The sequence below is a fragment of the Oryx dammah genome, unplaced genomic scaffold, assembly GCF_014754425.2.
Source record: "Oryx dammah isolate SB20612 unplaced genomic scaffold, SCBI_Odam_1.1 HiC_scaffold_1, whole genome shotgun sequence".
Lineage (NCBI taxonomy): Eukaryota > Metazoa > Chordata > Mammalia > Artiodactyla > Bovidae > Oryx > Oryx dammah.
Genome location: NW_024070185.1, coordinates 99,438,724 through 99,461,507, shown reverse-complemented (window position 1 = coordinate 99,461,507; position 22,784 = coordinate 99,438,724). Strand labels below are relative to the sequence as shown.

At 37.2% G+C, this 22,784-nt stretch overlaps 1 protein-coding gene across 1 annotated transcript in view; it reads right to left on the bottom strand.

Moving 5' to 3' along the window:
- Positions 1-3,383: 3,383 nt before the first annotated feature.
- UGCG (UDP-glucose ceramide glucosyltransferase) overlaps positions 3,384-22,784 on the bottom strand; it is a 38,073-nt gene continuing 18,672 nt past the window's right edge. Inside the window, exons 3-9 of the mRNA XM_040239418.1 lie at positions 15,987-16,089; positions 15,185-15,286; positions 13,527-13,639; positions 9,910-10,088; positions 7,448-7,534; positions 6,773-6,962; positions 3,384-5,939 (exon numbers count right to left, since the gene is read on the bottom strand). Coding sequence (XP_040095352.1) covers positions 5,769-5,939; positions 6,773-6,962; positions 7,448-7,534; positions 9,910-10,088; positions 13,527-13,639; positions 15,185-15,286; positions 15,987-16,089 — 945 coding nt within the window. The 3' untranslated portion in view covers positions 3,384-5,768. The remainder of the gene's footprint in view (positions 5,940-6,772; positions 6,963-7,447; positions 7,535-9,909; positions 10,089-13,526; positions 13,640-15,184; positions 15,287-15,986; positions 16,090-22,784) is intronic.

The window sequence follows — 22,784 nt, the reverse complement described above, 5'->3', positions numbered from 1 at the left end:
TGACTCTTTGCGACCCCATGGACTGCAGCACGCCAGGCTCCTCTGTCCTTCACTATCTCCTGGAGTTTGCTCAAACTCATGTCCACTGAGTTGGTAATGCCATACAACTATTTCATCCTGTCACCCGCTTCTCCTCCTGCCTTCAATCTTCCCCGGCATCAGGGCCAATGAGCTGACTCTTTACATCAGGTGGCCAATGTATTGGAGCTTCAGCTTCAGCATCAGTCCTTCCAATGAATATTCAGGGTTGATTTCCTTTAGGATGGACTGGTTTGATCTCCTTGCTGTTCTCACATGCTGACACTGCAGGAAGTATGTCTGCTCCTGAACTCACCAGCCTTCATTCCTTTTTGTCCATGACACCACTGACTTTTCTTCTTGAAATCTAAGGCACCTGTGATATTCCTTGCACTACTTTTCTTCTTTGAAAGGAGAGAGGAACTAGCCATCACTGTATGTGTGTGTGTGTATATATATGGAGAAGGTGATGGCACCCCACTCCAGTACTCTTGCCTGGAAAATCCCATGGGCGGAGGAGCCTGGTGGGTTGCAGTCCATGGGGTCGCTTAGAGTCAGACACGACTGAGTGGCTTCACTTTCACTTTTCACTTTCATGCATTGGAGAAGGAAATGGCAACCCACTCCAGTGTTCTTGCCTGGAGAATCCCAGGGATGGGGGAGCCTGGTGGGCTGCTGTCTTTGGATCACACAGAGTCGGACACGACTGAAGCAACTTAGCAGTATATATATATATGTATAATTACATTCCCATTCCCACATGGTTAACAAACATAGGGTCAGAAAGATTAAGTGAACTGCCTCAAACTCCACAGTTACTAAAAGGCTGTCTGCCACATTGGCAACCTCTCTTCCTGGGTGCTTTTCTCCCACTGAATGTCTAAATAGGTGACCAGAACCCTGTCCTTAGTTCTTGTCCGTTGACACTGTCTTTGGTTATTGCTTTCAGTGGTTCTCAGCTATCATCTCTATGGAAATGACCCCAAGTCTCCACTTTCAAACTCACTCCTTGCCCTGCTTTGCAACCCCCTGGAATGTAGCCTTCCAGGCTCCTCTGTCCAAGCAAATTTTCCCAGTAAGAATACTGGAGTGGGTTGCCTTTCCTACTCTAGATCTTCCTGACCCAGGGATCGACCCCACGTCCCTTGCATTGGCAGACAGATTCTTTACTGCTGTGCCACCTGGGAAGCCTCCACGCTCCACAGCAGCCCATCAATGGTCTGCAGAATTCTCTAACCTCTTGCCTGTGTTCCTTCCACTGGCCTGGTGTTGGAAGATGACACAAGTTCCAGGGTTGATGTCAAGGGTAAGGAAACAGCAAAAACAAGGTGAAAATGGGAGCTGTGGAGGCAGCAGGGGAGGGCATAACAGATACTTTCAGTCCTGGTATAAAGAAATGATATCCTTATATTGTTTAATTACAAGTCCATGGTGTTAGCACAGATGTCTTCATGACTAATAGACTAAACAACGAAGCACATGAAACCACCCTGAGTCTCTACCAATCTCTCCCAGGATAGGGCAGGGGTTGTGCAAAGTGTTTAGCACATTCTGGTTCTTAGGCAACTAGCTGCTTAAGAAACAAAGTTATGTACGGGCTTCCCAGGGGGCACTAGTGGTAAAGAACCCACCTGCCAATGCAGTAGACGTAAGAGACATGGGTTCCATCCCTGGGTCAGGAAGATTCCCTGGAGGAGAGCATGGTAACCCATGGGATACCTGGAGAATCCCATGGACAGAGGAGCCTGGCGGGCTACAGTCCATAGGGTCACAAAAAGTTGGACACGACAAGCAATTTAGCACACAGTTACATATGTTTACTTGGTTTTTTAAAAAATGTGGAGTTAGTGATTCTAAGCTATCTCACAGAGGTTATTTTTAAGACAAATTACTCAAATGCATTCCCTGCAGTTCTGCACAGATAATTGCTCACCATTTTGTAATGTTTGTCTCCCTTCCAACCAAAAGTTTAGTCATAAACTATAACTTGAAAAGAATAAATAATCCAAACATTATACCTTAATAAACATGAGAGGGAAATGTCTAAACTATTTTCATGTACATGAACATAGTTCTGTGGTATGTAGTAATCTCATCTATCAAATGATACATGTAAAGCATTTAAACTAGCTTTATAATTATATTCTTGTTTGGCAGGTTTGAGTTTCGTTCTTTAGAACAACTTTAAGAGTTGGAATATGGATGGTTATTGAAGTTACAGATTTTTTTTTTTAATTTTAAGGTTTATACAATGAGTTTTAAAGCTTTGTAGGCAGAACTTTAAACAACAGGATCTAGTAAAGGGACCTGAAAGACGCAGGTGGGGGCCATTCCCAGTTCTGCCGACAACTGTATATCTAACTCCCTGTGATCATAGCTTTCACAGTGTACGTCTCAGCTTTTTACTCTAAAATAAGGGCAAGGGCTCTTCAAAGTTTGCCTAGCTATAAAAACTCTAAGACCTACACACAAATTTTGTTGATCATTTCTGAAACATTAGGATTAGAAGTCTACTTTACAGACCAAGAGGCACGAGCTTGTTTACTGGGTCAAGGGGCTAGGTGTGGGCCCTCTGGCAGGTCACAGCCAAACCCCTTCTACAGTGTTTGTCCCTTGGGATTGGCTCTCCAGTTAAAAGCATTCTTCTCTGAGGGCTGGTGGTAAAACAGGCCTGGGGATGCCTCCAAGCTTGGGAGGAGCCTGGTCGTGGCTAGTGTGCGGAGTGGCACGTAGTCTATTTCTCTCTGAGGTCTCCAGCAGTGAGGCCACTCCATTCGTTTGCTTGGATCTACCTTTCATAGCCATTGGATGGTAAGATCTCAAAGGCTGAGATCAGGTTGTAAGTGCAGGTGAGAAGAGAATAGAGGACCACTGAGTATTTTCTAAATGTTTTAATGGGCCAGGAATTTTCAAATCTGCCTGCACAGAGCAAAGAGCAGTGCTCAGGCTTCACTCAGAATAATTAAACCAGACTTCAGAGGCAGGGCCCAGGCATCTGTAGTCTTTATAAAAGATTCTTCAGGTGATTTTAGCATTAGACCAATACAGAAAAGCCTGACTGCCTGATAGCTCAGTTGGTAAAGAATCCATCTGCAATTCAGGAGACCCCAGTTCAATCCCTGGGTCGAGAAGATCCCCTGGAGAAGGGAAAGGCTACCCACTCTGGTATTCTGGCCTGAAGATTTCCATGGACTGTACAGTCCATGTGGTCACAAAGAGTCGGACACTGAGCAACTTTCACTCACTCCCTCTCATCTCATCTGTAACACAGGTAAATTTTCTTTGAATAATTCTGCTGTGAATGGTAGAACATGTTATTTATAAAAATATAAAAGACATGAAATAAAAATACATTATTGCTAATATTTTGATTGTATTCAAATTTTTTATTTTTTGAAAAACTTAAGACAGTGATTTTAAATAATAAACATGGTATATTATAGACACTTTTTTAAGACAGTTTATTAAATCTGGACTCCTACAGTTCTCCTGTGATGCTTTCTTCAACATGTATATAATTTCTTATCATTTTATCATCACTTCAAACTTGCTAACAAACAAACAATCGCTCTGTCTGCTTAAGTGAAACTTCATTGGAAGGAAATACTCCACTATCACATAAAAAACACATATACAGAACAGTCATTTATTTTAATATTTACAAACACAAGAAGTTTGTCCAGCCATTTCGGTTTTGCTGTTACACTGCCCATACTGAGATCAGCAAAAAACTAAGGAATAAGCAAGATTTCATTTCAGCAGTGCAAAAGATGGCATCAACCAAACTTCATTAAACAAAACCAACAAATCACAAACATGGTCAGCAAAATTCAGCTTGTATGACAATGACTTAAATAAATAGAGTGGGTCACAACTAGACTGGTTTGCACTGTGCAACTTTCCTCAGGGAACAATACTACCCCCCATTTCACATAGAAAGGAATATGCATCAAAGCCTTTGTTCATGAAGAAAATGCCCTTCAAACAAATTCATCATAAGGCAAAAAAAAAAAAAAAAGAATGAAGCAGTTTGGCCCAGAGAAAGCTTGCATATAATGTGTACACACGGTATATACAGGTTTACCGATACACTGCAGTTTAAACCATGTATATACTCATTACACAATTAAATGAAACTGGCTCAGTGAAGTGAAAAAGTATTCATATAAATATGTAGTTATTGCTAATAAGTGACACGTTATGCTTTGACATGGAAACTGCAGAAACAAAAAAAAAAGAGTGTGAAGCTGCCATATTGCCAGCGTCAGCCCTGCAGCAGGCATTCATACGGACAACATGCCATCCATTCCTGAAGAAAAAGCAAAAAAATTCCACTACAATAAAAAAAGAGAGAAAGGCGTATGCACTGTCCCTTACATTTTCGCCTTTAAAAAAAAACAAAAAACAAGTCCAGTTCACCACAAGCTAAGCACAACCTGACAAGCGGGTTTAGCGGCATGATGGGGAGAGAATAGTGAAACAGAGCATGCATTTACAACCGGAACTGTTCTAGTCTATTTTGTCATACAAACTGGAATACAAAAATCCAATTTAAATAAGACTAGACTAACAGGAATTTAAAAAAAAAAAACACACACAGTAGACTTCGTTTGATACTGATTAATTTTAAGAGTAAAACTCATTCTGTCCCCTCTTAATACTCTACTGCAATTTATTTCTTGATGGCTAGAATATTTATTTACTTAAAAAAGATATTAAATACCTGTATCATGAAATTACATTCTTTTTAACAATAAGACAGACTGTGTAAGAAAATAGCTCATGTGTGAAATGTGTCTGAAATGCATTTTTCCTCACAACTATCAAAACATTCACTCACACTAAGACAAACCCCCCTCCCCCCACCCCCTGACAAAAAGTTAAGGAAACATGGGGTGGGTCAGGTGAGGAGCAGGGAAGGAAAGATTCACCAGCACAGTGATTAACAATGGTTCAAGACAGAACCAACAAGAGTTGGTCAAAAAGATGCCTTCGAGACATGGCTACAATTAAAAACCAAACTCAACCACTTTTGGTTCATTGCGGTGAGACGGAAAAAATATTTCTCACAGATTCATATAAATACTAGACTCCAGCTCTCTTGTTATTATTACTTTTAAAGTTTTTTCCGTTTGTTTTTGCAAGGCCTAGCTATCGTATTACAATTTATATTTGCTCTGCAACGACTACAAGAGGTAGGCATGAAGCATGAAAAAGTTTCTCAGTTAGTACCTCGTTGTGGGCGCTCCATTGCATAACACCTTTCACTTTAGACATGAAAAGGGATTACACCTTTTAGTCTCTTCTCACCACCCCAACAAAGCTGCTGCCATCTCATACATGTTCTAATAGAGTGTACTCACCAGTAAGAAACTTTCTCTACTGAAGGATACTGTCATCGTGTTTGTTGCAGAACATTCATTTATATATAGATTTATTTATATACTTTTAAAAAATAAGTGACAACAACAAAAACCGAACCCAGGTTCCTAGAACCAATTCTCTTGATTCTCTACTTCCTCAAAATAAAATATAACCATTTGGCCAAGACTACAGATGTGTTTTTTTTTTTTTCTTCCTTTTTTTTTTTCTTTTCACAGATGCAAGCGCCATGCAAAAATAAATTAAAGAACAGATACCAAAACATACATGTGATAAAACTACTGAAGGTAGATTTTTTAAAAGTATTTATATAAAGATAATTTATAATACTTCTCTTTTTTCCTTTATGTACAGTCACAAAGCTGTAGTTATACATCTAGAATTTCTTCAGCTGTGCCTCCACAGCGCAGTCTGTAGCGACCAGTTCTCCAGCTTATCGTTGGGTCCCATAATGCCGACAAAAAAATGTATATTGTCATGGATTCACGGATGAACCAGGCTACTGCATAGTCAAGCTTTGAAAAACACAGTGTGCCACCCTAGGAAGTAGGAACATAAATAATTCACTGCCTGATTACAGACCCGGTTAAAAAGTGAGGTACTTCCGTCTAACTCTGTTAAAGACATCACATAAAATCAAGCTTGGGGCTTCCCTGGTGGCTCAGTGGTAAAGAATCTGCCTGCCAATGCAGGAGACATGGGTTCGATTCCTGATTCCGGGAAGATCCCATATGCTGTGGAGCGATTAAGCCCGTGCACCCCAACTACTGAGCCTGTGCTCCAGAGCCCGGGAACCGCAACTACTAAAGTCTGTAAACCCGTGTCCCACAACAAGAGATGGTAATGCAATGAGAAACCCACGCACCACCCAGCACAGCCAAATATAAAATAAATACATAGAAACTATGTCTGTATAACCAGCTGAAAGTTGAAAATCAAGTTCCATTTTGTGTCCACATTCCACTAAGGAAACTAATGCTTAATTTGATTTTAATCTTCACTGGGGGGCTAAAAAATGGCTTTAGATAATGTAACAGTCATGTTATATTGGTTAAGAAAAATGTTCATTAGGAATAGAAACAGTATTAACATAAACTGCTATCCTAACATATTTTAAGTTTGAAGACTTGTCAATTTGCTTTAACATCATTTTTTTTGGAGTCTTAATAAAAGTGACTGTATAACCAGCTGAAAGTTGAAAATCAAGTTCCATTTTGTGTCCACATTCCACTAAGAAAACTAATGCTTAATTTGATTTTAATCTTCACTGGGGGGCTAAAAAATGGCTCAGACATATTTTCAACTTTTTCTAAATCAAAACTATTTTAGTTCCACCAAATGATCTCCAACCTTTGCACACCTATCCACATACCTGGACACCCCTGAGTTGAATGTAGTCAAATATAAACCATGCCAGGCAATGACACATGAAAAATACCATAATATCCCATCTGAATACATGGTGGGCTGCCCATCCAATAATTAAACTGGCAACAAAGCATTCTGAAATTGGCTCGCAAATTATTGTAGCAGGAAGCATGTTAATTCGCAGTTTGGTCCACCTTGAAAAAAAAAAAATGATTTTCTTTAAACAACAGCCTGATTACAAGACTAATCAATTTTTCTCAAAATGATCAACATTATATCCCATTAAAGGCCTTTTACATAAGCTTTAAAGAGTATTTAATGAATCACTTTTCTATATTTAGTGTCTCAAAGAAAAATGTCTATAAATTTATTTGCATGGCCTATACTCTGATGAGTTAAGATCATAAAATTCCAGGGGTAAAAATGTTAGAAAATAGAGGTCAGCATAAAAAACCCCAAAGTCTCAACATCTGTTTTTTGAAAGCTTACAATGGAAAGAAAATATACTGAGACATTAACTTTATTTTAATGAAGAAGTTAACTTCTCTTTTCTGGAACAAAACAAAATCTGACTTTTCATTTTTTTTTTTTTTTAAACCAAGTTAAGACCATGTAAAAATACTCCTCATTCCCTTTTTCTTTTAATAAAGTATAAAAAGAAGAAAGCCAGCTGACTTACCTGATCATTCTGGACTGAAATTGAGAAATTGAATAGGAGCCAGAGTTTTGCATTGCAACTTGAGTGGACATTGCAAACCTCCAACCTCTGAAAATTAAGACAGTTATAAAATGAGCTATGATCATGAACACATACATGCAAGGATGACAGGTTATGTATTTATTCACTACTATAAAGGGTAAGCAGCGTTATTTACAGTAGCCAAGATATGGAAGCAACCTGTCAATCACCAGATGAATGGATAAAGAAGATGTTGTCCATACATACAATGGAATATGGCTTAGCCATGAAAAAGAATGAAATCCTGTCATTTACAACAATGTGGATGGACACAGAGGGTATCATGTTTAGTGAAATAAGTGAGACATAGAAAGATAAATATTCTGTTATCACTTATATGTGGAATTTAAAAAATAAATGAATGACTAAGCAAAAAAAGAGACTCACAGAGTTAGAGAACTGGTTACCAGTGGGGAGAGCGAAGGAGGGAGGGGCAAGATAGAGGAAAAGCATGAAGGTATACAGACCACTATGTATAAAATAAACAGGCAACAAGGGTATAGTGAATAGAACAGGGAGATACAGTCATAATTTTGCTATAACTTTAAATGGAGTATGATATATAAAAATACCGAATCACTATGTTGTACACCTAAAACTTTATAATACTGTAAATCAGCTATTCTTTTTTTTTTCTTTTAAAGTGAGCAACTGCCAGTGTTTAGGGTGAGCCTCGTCCCAGGATAGCCCCCCACGTAGGGTGTATCATCCTTAAACACATTTCAGTCACTACAGAGGCCCATGACAGTACCACTTAAGAACCAGAAGGAACCACAACCCCTCAGTTCACAGTTTAATAAACTTAAAATACAGACATTCTCAAAGTACTAAATGGAGTGGGGCCTGTATTTAACAGTCTCTGAACACTATTAACCAGAAAAAGGAGTGGTGGGGGATATGTATGTGAATATTCAAGAAGAAATATAAACCAAAAGTGGCATTCCATATCTCACGAGAAACGATATGAAACCACGGGCCACTAACACCACCAGAAGACAAGTTTGAAAACATACTTCAACTTTTACGATCACACCTTCAGTAAATTATCACACAGGGAAACAACTCCCTTTGAAAAAGCAAATGAGTGTCATTTTGTGATAGAAAAGTGTGATTAAGCCAATCATGAATCATTAGGTAGCTTCTTAGCAAAGTATCAAATAATCTACTGAGAAATTTCAAAATTTGAAATCTCATTCTTTAAATTTTCACCTACTGGCTTTATGACTGCACTGATACTTTTAATTCTTATAAAACACATAAACATTTACATTCGTAATAATGAAAATTTACAGTCACAGAGAAGCTTCAATTTAACCACTTCAAATCACATACATTTTTTAAAGAGTTTAAATGTATTTATTTTATTTTTTAAATTGAAGTACAGTTAATTTACAATTATAGTTTCCAAGTGCACAGCAAAGTGATTCAGTATTTACTGGGTTGGCCAAAAAGTTCGTTTGGGGTTTTCCCATAATATCTTACTATATATGTGTGTGCTTAGGCCCTTATTTACTTGTTTTATAAATGATGGTGGTGGTTTAGGCACCAGGTCTTGTTAGATTCTTGTGGTTCCATGGACTGTAGCCCACCAGTGATCTCTCTCCATGGGATTTCCCAGGCAAGAATATTGGAATGGGTTGCCATTTCCTTCTCCAGTGGATCTTTCCTACCAGGGATCATACCTGCATTGCAGGCAGATTCTCCACCACTGAGCCACCAGGGAAGTCCCCTATTTTACATACAGTAGTGTATATATGTTAACCCCAAACTCCTAATTTACCTCCTCCTCCTGTCCTCCACTATCCCCTTTGGTAAACATTAAGCTTGTTTTCGACGTCTGTGAGTTTGATATTTGTCTTTCTCTGTCTGACTTACTTCACTCAATATGATAACCTTTAGGTCCGTCCATGTTGCTGCAAAAGACAGTATTTCATTCTTTTTTATGACTGAGTAACATTCCATTATATATTCACATCACAGCTTCCTCCATTCATCTCTCGATAGGCATGTGAGTTGCTTCCATGTCTTGACTATTGCAAATAGTGCTGCTATGAACACTGGGGTAAATGTATCTTCAGATTAAGACTTTTCTTCAGAAATATGCCCAGGAGTGAGACTGCAGGATCATATAATAACTCCATTTTTAGTTTGTTAAGTAAATTCCATACTGTTTTTGAAACCACATTAATTTGAAGAATGTAGAGAAATTAGAACATTTATTTGCTTCATTAGTGTGTACCTGAATAATTAGTAGGAATTACAGTCTAAAAGTATTAATCTATTCTGTACTTACTAGCAAAAAATAAAAATAGCACTTAATCCACGGGTTTAACAAACAGAAAAAGCCAACATAAGTTTGGAAATAAAAAATACAACAACCTAATTTAATTTAGTTTTCTTACCGGTCAGCTATTGCTTTGGCCATAAAGTAATCTTCAGCAATATACTGAGCAAAAGCTATAAGCCCTCCTGCTTGATCTAACACATCCTTTCTCATTAAACAAGACATTCCTGTCACACACTTGAAACCAGTGACATTGGCAGAGATATAGGACCTTGGATGAGAGGTTCCAAAATACACCTGCCAAGACAAAACCGGAAACATACGTGCACAATTAGAAGTTTATGTTAGAAGTATGATGTTTATAAATTCCTTTTCCTAATGAACTTAAGAATGATTGGGTGAACAGTCTATTATTCTTACATAAACTACCTGAATAAACAGTGGTACAAAATAATGTTTACATATAGCAAGCAGTCAGTAATTTCTAATTTGGTTGACTACTCTTGTTATTATCACTTTTTTTTTTTTAAATCTTTTTTTTTTAATTTATTTATTTATTTTTAATTTTTACTTTACAATTCTGTATTGGTTTTGGCATAGATTGACATGATTTACAAAGAAGTAGTATGTACTTCTTGGAGGGAAAAGTATACTTTATTCTCAAATAAATACTGTCTTTCCTAAAACTCCAAGATTTTAAAGATTTACTGAAGTAAAACAATTTGGATTTAAATAAGAGAGGTGAAAATATCACTTACTGATATACGATATTAATGTTTAATGTACCCTCTTTTCATACTGTTCACATAAATATACACACATCTACACACACAGGTATATGTACATATGTGTATGTGTACACGTATGCACGTGGCTATACACACACAACACTCACAGGTACATCAACCAAAAGAACAATCCTATTTCTTAATTTCTTTTCCTGTATATTTTTGTAGTTAGCTGTTTCCTGCCCAAGTCACTAAGCTCAAATTCCCCATTTTTCAGTGTATTTTTCATAAACAGGGTGAACACTAATAGTCTGTCTCCCATTTTACTGCCCCTTTCATAATGTGCTTTGGAGTCATCAAAAATGCAAACTGCTAAACTAATGGTAGAATAAAATGGTCATCCAAATTTACTCAACTTATCAGATATAAAACCTATTTATTATTTATATCTTAAATATGTTGCCTTTTCTAATTAGTCATCTCTGTATCCTAGGGGGATTGGTTCTAGCAGCCCTGGACCAAAAATCCACCAATATACTTTTTGTGTATTACCTACATCTGTCAGATTACTTACCATACCTAATACAATGTAGATACTATGTAAATAGTTGCTGGCTCAAGGCAAATTCACATTTTGCTTTTGTAACTTTTTTTTCAAATACTTTGAGTCTATGGTTGGTTGAAGCCACAGATGTAGAACTCACAGATATGGAGGGCAATAGCACCTCGAAATGGAGAGAAGTGATCTTTCTTAATGGCAGAAATCACATACATGGCATAGAATAAGCTAATAATCAAAGACGATTAAGAATGAGATTCTTCCTACCTAACCTATGCCCAGACTGGAATGAAGCCCTAGTATTTGTGGGATAGAACTGAACCAAACTTCTAAAACTAAAAGCACCTATCTTAATTCCTTAAGCAGTTATTAAGTGAGGTTTCAGGAATGAGGTGGGACCGGGCACTGTGATGAAGGCTCCCACGATTTCTTTATAGACTGGAATAATTCCTTGGGCCTATCTCCATTCACTTTAAGTAATGATGACTTTCAGGGATTAAACCTAAACTGAGGGAGTGAGTATATCTGTGAGATATCTATTATTGACATACATATCAAGTTGGATATTTCCAAAACAAAAACATAACATGGAGCATAAGAATAAAAAGCATTTAATTTTAAAGTAACTACCTAGAGTTTCTTTACTAAACAAAAACTGTGGTTTCTGGCCTTCCCCAGTGGCTCAGTGGTAAGCTCTGCTTGCAGCGCAGGAGATACAGGAGACTCGGTTGGATCCCTGGGAGGAGGGCATGGTAACCCATTCCAGTATTCTTGCCAAGAAAATCCCATGGACAGAGGAGTCTGGCAGGCTGTAGTCCATGGGGTCACAAAAGAATGGGATAGAATGGAAGCAACTAAGCATGCATACATGTATGATTCACACTGCCAAAGGCTGAATGCAAGTTTCTACACTGTACCCTTTACCCTCAAATGATTGCAATTCAAAAGAATATAAATACAGATATGCTTCAGGTTGGTATATTTGGAGATTGAAACTGTATACCCTTCTGTTGTAACATTAAGACAAGTCTTTTTCTCCTAATGTTTAACAGTACAGGAATGGTGAAGTATAGGATACACTTATATAACAAACTATGATCGAGCCAATAAAAAAATTACTTTTATAAAATAGTATTAATGATATGGGGAACAGTTTATGAAGTAACTAAAATAAGATACAAATTACTTTTGGTATAATCTCAACTTTGCTTTTTAGAACGTAAACAGAGGGGAGAAGTCTTAATGCTAAAATAAACTAATTTTTTAAAATAGAAACTTCCTCTAACTGGTAGGGTTCTGGGAGTGGTTTGTGTTTTGATTTATTCTGCTCATTATACTTCCTCCTAACTTATAGTTTCCTACACGTAAGTCTGTATATTGTTAAGCTGTGGAGTAAAAATGAAAAACATGAGTTGTTCAGATAATTTTAGAAATCTGTTGTAGAAGGAAATCAAATGGATTTTACAATGATTCATATGAGCAATTTTCCTTTTTTTTGTATATACTGAAATACTTCATGATACTTAAGATGCATAATTTGCAGACCAGATCTTTGAAAGAACTATATAACACATACTTTTATATAAGTCAGTAATCCGGAGCTGAATTCAAGAATTGAAAGTAAGGACCACAAGGAAAAAGAATATACTGCGCTAAGCTGGTAATAAGACCACAAGGTGTTTCCTGGGCACATCTGTTCCTTGCCAGAGCACAGGAAGTTCAGCTGGGAGGGATTCCGGGGCCCCAAGCATTTCTTCACTAATGAAAACAGCTGCTCTCAACTTGAGGCTGCCAGTACTCAGCAGGTTGTGTGTGTGCTAAGTCACTCCCGTCGTGTCCAACTGTTTGCGACCCTGTAGACTGTAATCCCGGAGAAGGCAATGGCAACCCACTCCAGTACTCTTGCCTGGAAAATCCCATGGGCGGAGGAGCCTGGTGGGCTGCAGTCCGCGGGGTTGCTAGGAGTCGGACATGACTGAGCAACTTCACTTTCACTTTTCACTTTCATGCACTGGAGAAGGAAATGGCAACCCACTCCAGTGTTCTTGCCTGGAGAATCCCAGGGACGGCGGAGCCTGGTGGGCTGCCATCCATGGGGTCGCACCGAGTCGGACACGACTGAAGCGACTTAGCAGCAGCAGCAGCCTGTAACCTGCCAGGCTCCTCTGTTCACGGGATTCTCCAAGTAAGAATACTGGAGCAGGTGCCCATGCCCTCCTCCAGGGGATCTTTCCGACCCAGGGATTGAACCTGCACCTCTCACGTCTCCTGCATCGGCAGGTGGGTTCTTTACCACTAGCGCCACCTGGGACGCTCACTCAGCAGGTTTAAACAGACTTAATACAGTTAGCTTCAGGCACCTCAGCCCAACTCTCAGCATAGCCTCAAGCTTCTGGGAGATTAGGGATCTGATTATACAAGCGTATTATCTATAAGCATTGTACTTACCTGTTCTAAAGTAGCAGCAAAGCCCTGTCTGTCTGCTACATATGGCAGCCCGTGAACCAGCCCTACTTTTTCTGTCATTTGGTTAACCATGTCCGTGAGTGTGTCTGGAATCACTATGATGCAAAAGAAAAAGGTACAGAGGGAGAGGGGGAAAAAAATTTCCTTTTAGTAAAATGCCCATGAACGTAATATGTTCTGTGAGTTACTAAATTCTTAATAAATGTTTTCTTTGAATATAGGTCTAATAAAATGAATCTCAATCACTTTTCTGAGTAGAATAGAAAATTTCAAAAAGGGTAATATATGGTAGGGAATTTATTCTGGACCTTTGCAGGCTGTTAAATACCTAAGATGTACCAGAGGTGGGATGTATCTTGAAAATGTTAGCAGTCCTTGTTTCTGAACCTCCAGACTCGAGTAATGGACAATGTGTCCTAGTGGAAAAGGTACAGGAGCGAAAGTCCAAGGACCTCAGTGTTCATTCTGGCTCCTGCATTGCAATCATAGGAAATGAGCCTCCTCTTTCTGAGAGTAGGAGATGTTCTTTCACTTAAAACTGCTAATTAGAACTGAATGAGAATATACCTGATGGAGGTTTGTACACTGAAAACATAACAAATATATGACAGTAAACAATTTAAGACAGCAAATGTGAAAAACGAACCTAATCTCTGACCAAGGACTGTTAGTCCTGTAATGATCTAATTAAGTCGAAATGCCACATTTACTACTAATTTTCAAATTTTAAGCTGATAAAATTTAAATCATTGTCCCATTTTTAAAGAGCAAAAAATCTCATATGATTTTACCTGACTTCATTTTTATTTCCTTCAAGTGTTTAACTTTAAGAACTCAATCTACTGTATAAAAGTGCATTTGGGCCTTATTTATACAAGTCGTCTGGGAAGTGCTTCTCAACTGCTGTCCTGCAGGTGACAGGTGGCGTATCCAGAGACAGTTGTGATCATCACCACCAACAGAGATGTGCTACTGGTGGGGCCAGGGATGCTGCTAAACACCTGCAGAACGGCTCTGACGACAGAGAAGTACCCAGACCCAAGGTGCTGAGGTTGAGAAAACTGAGGTATTAGAATATAATGGAATCATATGGAACACTGAAATTATAAGCATAAATGTTTTAAAAATCCACATATACAAATTATAATTTCAATATATAAAAGGCGTCCTGCAAAAATCTGCTAAGTAAAAAGCCATGAATGAGTTCTAAAAATGCATGTAATTCCAGTAAAATATGTATCAATTAACTTCTGTCCCTTTGCATGAGATAGTATATTGCATATGCCACCAATAGATTAAAGTAAAAGATAAATATCACTTGAATAAGGGAAAACTTAGATCCATGAAAAAGCTGATTATACCACAGTTGTGGTATAATGTACCACAACTGTTTTTTTTTTTAAATGTTTGGGATTTTCTCTTCAAAACGAAAGCATTTTCATATGTGTAACATTCTAGTTTAGCATAAAAAAAACTTCAAAATTTTAGTAAGTATAACTTAACATACTACCATGAAGTAATGATAAAATAACTTACTTTATTAGGTAAACTAATATGATTGATAAATGTATTTTCAGGTTGCTCTTGGCATTTTATTATTGAATGAATAATTTTACAAAATAAGTAAGAAAAAACCTTACCTCTTATTCCACTATCACAAATCCATATAAGATCATACTTTGCAACTTCATATCCTGGCATTAAATTATTAATCTTAGGATTAATGCCAACCTTTTTGCCACCTAAAATTTTAAAAATATAGCAGTGAACAATTCATGCCATATTGAAAATATTTTCTATTATACATATACTTAGTAGAGAGAAGTGGAAAGTACTTGCATATTTAATAATTAAAACAAACACACTTTAACATCATGCTTATTATTCATAATAACATATTTAGAAAAAAGTTATTCATTCTCAAAAAGAAAGTACATCATTTATCTTTGAAAATTCATTAGTTTCAGTTTTCTAATTAAGAGCTTGTGTTAACGGTAAACATTAATAAACATTTAATAGCAAGTATATCTCTAATGAGTGTTTAGAATAAGTCTGTAGGTTTTGGGGAAAATATTCTTTTTGCAATATTATAAAAATGAATTCTACCACTCAATCTCAATTATAATCAATGAGATATAGAAAAGGCCATAGATTGAAATTATTAAAGAAACAAAAATAACAGATTCTCATGTGTGGCTGATGAGTAAAACATAATCTGGGATAATTTTGTTAATCCCTGATATGAAAAACAAAATTTGTATTTATAACTTGTCTTCTCTAAAGGATAGAAACACCTTTCACTATATCTAACAAATATGCATAAAGCAAATATGTTAATAACTTCAATGGTGTCTAGGACCCTAATCTATAGTTTAATGCAAAGAAGATTACTGATACTTAATATATTAAAGCAAAAAGGTTATTGTAAAATTTGTTACTTACCTATAAACAATCTAGCATCAACATTTGGATATTTCCCAAGAAGCTTCTTACACACATCAATGGCTGGATCATCATGGTCTTGGACACAGAGGAGTACTTCATACTAGTCAAAGAACATATTTTATGTAAATTAACCTCTTATAAAGATAATCACTTATTATTAGCATTTACTGGTGGATCAAAAAGCATTAAGAAAAACAAGCAATTGTACACACAAAGTTTAGAAGTTAAGAGAGTATTCATAATGGTTGCAAACACTTAAGGGATTATCAAGTGTTGCTTTAACTGAGAGCAACTTCTCCAGAAGTGGCCTGTTTGCCAGCCAAAGAGAGAATGAAGAGATTGGCAGGGCCCACAGCTGAAGCATGGCTGGATTCCCAGCTTCTCCATGCCATCATCACTGAAAATTTACCAAATGCTCACAGGGTGGCCAGCAGTGTAAAAACAACACAGAAAGCCAGAGAAATGAACACACCCTTTGTTGTCTAGAAGGCTTGTCTCAGAACTTACTATTATTTTATCAAGGTGCTAAAAATTACATATCAAAGACCATTATGATACATTTAAAGGGCTTTCCCAAACTCTCTCAAGACAAAGTGAGATTAGATTTTCTGTTGAATAATACTTTTCTGAAGTAAAATAGAATTTGACTTGATTAAAAATGCAGGGATTCCCAGGTAGCTCAGTGGTAAAGAATCTACCTGCCAAAGCAAGAGACACAGGGGACACAAGTTCCACCCCTGATTTGGGAAGATCCTCTGGAGGAGGAAATGGTGACCCACTCCAGTATTCTTGCCTGGGAAATCCCCAAAACAGAGGAGCCTGAGGGGGTTGCAGAGTTGGAAGCGACTGAAAGCACACACGTGTGCACACACACACACAGGTATGCACGCATCCTCCTAAGAGCATGCTTAGCCTTTTAACTATGAAAACACCCAGGATTTAATTATGCTCAGAGCTATGTTTACTCTGACAGTAAATTACGGGAGTCATTCCTTAGCACTTGGCCGGCTGTGTCAAAACCATCCTGGGACAGTTTTTTTTCCAAAAAGAGAATACTGGGCCCTATCCTTAAACTTCTGAATCAGAATCTCTGAGGTGATTCTGACACATAACCAGGTTTATAAAATCCTGAGCTCTAAGTTACGATTTTTTGTAAACTACTAAATTTTTTCAAAAGCGTTTGCTTTCATACATAAAGATGTTCCTGTATTAGTGTGTGGGCTATGTATTCTAAGCAGTAACTTTTTTCAAAAGTGGTGATAAATTCACACTGACTCTAAAGCAAATTTCCTACCAAACTCTCTAAGATAGACTGAACATTTTTAAGCAGAGGAGGAAAGTTAATTATGTCCATGAAAAAAGGTAACAAAGTTATATGATCTAAAAAATACAAAGGTGGCTCAGCCGTAGAGAATCCATTTGCAATGCAGAAGATGCAGGTTCAGCCCCTGTGTGGCTAAGATCCCCTGGAGAAGGAAATGGTAACCCACTCCGGTCTTCTTGCCTGGGAAATCCCACGGACAGGGGAGCCTGGTAGGCTACAGTCCGTGGGGTCACAAAGAGTCGGACACAACTAAATGACTCAACAAACGATACCATACAAGGCAGAAGGTAATGGGAAGGCTTGTTTGCTTTAGTTCCATTGATAAGAATACACAAGTAAAAAGTGTGGAAAAAATGCATACAGTGCCTTGAGTGCAATAATTAATTACCGTTCGCCTAATATACATTATCTCAGCAAAAAGTGGCAGCATAGAATTTAATAGTTGAGCACTTAAGGACCAGGACTAAGGTAAATGAAAGTTTAGCTAACAAGGTAAGATTTTTTTTCAAGTGAAAAAAAAAAGTTTTCTTAATAATTTAAGTAGAGGGGCAAGCAATGTACACTTTCCTCATACTTTCTATCTGTAGTTATTACACATTCCATCCAATATCTACCTTCATGATGATTGACCAAAATTACCACCTGAGAGGTACTGAAATAACTAAGCAATTTTACAGCCACTGGTCTCCAGAAATCAGATAAAAATCTGAGAACAGGATGAGCATCATTCCTGCCACACCCTAAAATTTCTTCAAAGGTTGACTCTAAGTCCCATAATATATCAGCCATCTTCCCAACCAAAATTTCTGCTTGAACCTCCAAGAGGCAGTGACCTTAATGATAAAGATTAGAAAGGTTAAGTGGCTTCCCGGAGGGCTCAGAAGGTAAAGAATCCACCTGCAATGCAGGAGACAAAGGAGATGCGAGTTCGATCCCTGGGTCAGGAAGATCCCTCAGAGGAGAAAATGGCCTGGGAAATCCCACGGACAGAGGAGCCTGGCGGGTTACAGTCCAAAAGGTCACAAAGAATTGAACACGACTGACCACATATGCACACACGCAAGTGACTTTTCAAACAGTGTAAATAACAATTCGCTTTCCTACTACAGTGAGCCTCTCAGTCACACTTGCTGTAAAGAGTTCATTTTTTTTTCAAACATTGCATAGTTTTATGCTTTTAGAGTTTATGCTGTTATACAGGTGTTTTAAGTGAATATAGTGAAAGAAAATGTTTACAAGTAATACAATTCCATAAAATAGTATTAAAAAATCTACTTTAAGCTATTTCCCCAGCAAAAGAAAACCCTGTAATATAGCACTAGATATCTACTTGATGGAAAGATAAGGACTATACCAGGTTGCAGCAAAACTTTTTCAGGAGTATATAGCGTTAGTATAAGTAAGGGAGGTGTGTGTGTCTATCAGCCATTCAGTCAGGTCCAACTCTTTGCTACGCTATGGACTGCAGCCCACTAGGCTCCTCTGTCCTTGGAATTCTCCAGGCAAGAATACTGGAGCGAGTAGCTATTTCCTTCTCCAGGGAATCTTCCCAAATTCAAATGCAAGATTTAGAATTTTTGAAAAATTGATTATACATTTTAAACTTAACTTCAAATGAAAAATAAATACCTCCTTATTAGCCAAAAAAGGCAAATGAAATTCAATTTACATCATCTAAAAACTCAGACTCTTATTAAATAACTTTTGCTTTGTTGTTTCTGATATCGAAACTTAAACCAAATTGGAGGTAGTATTTCAAGTTTTCTCTGAAGTGTTAGATTTTAACCAGGAACCTTCACTTTCAGCTCCGTGTCTGAGCTCTGGGTTTGACACAGCCCAAACATGTAATTTGCTAGGAATCTCTGTATTTGAATAGTTAAATCATGCCAACTATACTGCAACTGGTAAACACAAGATAGTAAGTTGGTTAAAAGTTTTCTTAGCTGACACAATAATAATTTTTCAGATATGTTTATACTATCAAAAGAACATAAACGCATGGTCAAAAATAAAGCATTTATTAAAAATATTATACTTTAAAAATATTTTAAGAAAACATTTATTTTATAAATCTGAAAGAAATACAAGGCATAGTAAATTCCACTATAAATGGGCACAGTAATAAATATATAAATTCTAGAAATAATCCCAGAATATTGTAGATGAGGTTAGCCTCATCTTAGTAAGCTTTCTATATAAATAGCTAAACTAAATTTCCCTTTTGCTTTTCAAACAGTGAAATGACTGAAAGGCTAAGTCCAAGAGAGGTATAGACAATCTGTAAACTGCAATTTGGTCCTTTGATATTTAAGAATGAACTATCTGAAACTGCAATAATCATAAATGTTACTCCCATAAAAATAAATTTAGATGCATAAATGATACTCAATTTAGATATATAAATTAATATTAGAAAAGTCTCCTCACTGATTCAGTCCTGTAGATATTAGGACTAAAAACTCTGTACTGTAGTAAACCACATAAAATATTCTCTTAAAGTAGAAAAATATTAACACATATTAATCAATTATATTGCATATCAAGTAGGAATATCTTGAACCATTTATAAATAACTACACATGCTTAAAGAAAAATGTTATGATGATATTTAGATTACAGCAGAATATAGTAAGTTCTGTTACAGGATGGACTTAGACCCCAAATATCTAGAACAGTCTCTGCCACTGAGTAAATAATGAACTATTTGTTAATACATTTGTCCTAGGGTAACTTTTGAGTGAAAGATAGATGCTTCCTTTAAGTGAAGGGAAGATACCTTGTAAGAAAATTGTTCTGAATTCAAAGTTGTGACAAGTTACTTACTTTCAAGAACTATATAGTTTATATAATTTTTCAAATTTATCTGGTAAAATTCTAGTCTTTCAGACTTAATAGTTTTATTACATGTATTATGCTGATCTTTCAATAATTGAACCTATTCTCAATCTTTAAAAATTTTTTATTGTCATCATTGACAATAAAGAATCCAAGTATGGCACCAGACTTTCAACACTGTAAACCCATCTCCTATTTGCAAAAAAGAAAAGAAAATCACAATTACCATAACCTCAATCTGTTAATAACTCTGATCATTGCTGGGAGCCAGCACGAGGAGTCCCGCCCATGGCAAAGGTCATGAGGTTAAGGGGCCCAACAGGCAAAGGTGAGTTGGGCCTTAAGGGAGCCTCGCTGGATCTGCTCGTGCATCTGCCCCAAAACCAGAGTCTGCCTGCCTTACTGCATTATGCCTTCACCTACTCTTCTGACATTAACAGGGGCTATCCCCGACCACCTTTCTCTGGAAAATTAACTTAGAGCTCCAGATAATAGTCTCCTTCATATAAAAGGAGTGTCTCAGGTCAAACCTCTCTGCTGGCAGACTAGCTTGTGTGACAGGATTATCCACACTCTTGCTACTACATACATGATTGTTTACAACCTCTCAACCATAAACAGCACAGAGAGTTTGGAGTATTTTGAAAGTCTTAGTTAGCATAGGGTTTCTCTAAAGATAAAAATCATGCTGGTGAAGGGTTTCATTGCTGAATTAATGATTGCAGCCAGGTCTCCATATCCTTAGGCACCTGGGAGTATATTAATTGATGTAATTGGAATGTAGAAAAAGAAATATAGTAGTTTTGATGTTAGCAATACTAGACTTTTGAGTTAATGAATTTTCTCTTTTGTTATAGATCACTGTACTTTTCTTTCTTTGTTATAAATCATTGTGTCCTTGCTGTGTAAGAATGTAACTTTATCACTATCTTAAGACTAAATAGATCTTAAGGGGAAACAAGTTTTCTGATCGATTAACCATTATCAACAGAAAGAAAGGTGGGGCCATAAAATGTTAATCGGTCTCCAGACCAGAAGATATTGTGAACAAACATAAGACCCTTGTAAGAACAAAGATATGCTGAGAACACATTTATCTCTATGTACAACTAAAAGTATAAAAGTGGACCTGGAAAATAAAGAAACGGACCAGTTCCTGGAAAGACTGGTTCCCCGCCGTGTGGTCTTTTCTCGTTCTCTTCTTTTCTGGCTGAATTCCCATCTGGAGCGTGGAGGCTTGCCAAGCCTACTAATTTTGCCTGGGCTTCTAAGATCTGAATGGGGGGGCACTTTGTGTCCCCACTCCTTCAGGAGACTGGGAAGATGCCTGTGGCCTACGTAGGTGGTGCAAACTCCTTGTCTTGGAGTTTTGTTGGTTTTCCGCATAAACCAAGTTATTCAGCCTCTTTTCTCCACTAATTTTCCTACTACACTATTCTTTCCTAATCTCTCTTTATATTTCTAATTAAATAGTTCTTTCTTAGGATGCTGACTCCATCCCCGCTTCAAATTCCCTGGATCCACCGGGGCTGGACCCTGGCAGATCATTAATTTTAAAATTCTTCATGTGGCCAGAATTTACTAAAGTAAAGCCATCAGGCCACTTGAGATGCAGATTACTGCATCCTCCTGATATGGCTGAACTTCTCTCTAAATGCCTTCTTTTATACTGATGCCAAATAAATAATTGATTTTGTAAAAAACGAGTTTTATTTATTTTTTATTATTATATTTTTCTAAGAAAAATTTTCCCAAGGAATAAATATCAATATAAGGTAGATTTATAAGATATTTAAAGCACAAATATCTTTTAGGGCACTTAGCATAATAACAGTCTCACCAAACTTTAAACCTAGAAATTCAGAACAAGTATCAGTAATAAACCTTTTTGCATATGTCTAAAACTAAACAAAATTTTAGAATTTCATGTTTTATATATTGTGTGTGTGTGTGTGTGTATATGCGTGTGTGCTCAGTGGCTTCAGTCGTGTCTGACTCTTTGTGACTCCATGGACTGTAGCCCGCCAGGCTCTTCTGTCCATGGGATTCTCCAGGCAAGAATACTAGACTGGGTTGCCATGCCCTCCTCCAGGGGATCTTCCCCACCCAGGAATCGAACCTGCATTTCTTGCCTCTCCTGCATTGTCAGGTGGGTTTTTTTTTATCACTAGCACCACCTGGGAAGCCACATACACATTTCCAAATGGCCTCTAAGGTTCCACATCAAATTAACAGAGAAAAAGAGTTACATCTAGAACAAAAATGTTTCTGTACTTTTGGAAAGCAATGTAAACATTTGACAAATAGAGAATGTTAAAGTCTGCTGGGCTTGGCAGTTACACAAATGTTCATTTCATGACTACATGCCTCCTTGATGACACAAACAACTCATGTTTCACACTCAGATTTGTGCAATTTCAGTGGTTTAATCTGTCTCTGGTAGAATATTTGCTACTGTGCTCGGTCTTTTAAAAGCAAGTAAAATGCTGTGAGACCAACATTTTCCTTTAGAGTGCAGGTACTCTGCACTTTTGCTCTGTTTTCTAAATGTTCTATTTACACAACTAACAATTATTTTATTATTGGGAAATTGTGAACTAAAAAAGAATAAAAACAATCTCTTGCATATAATATTA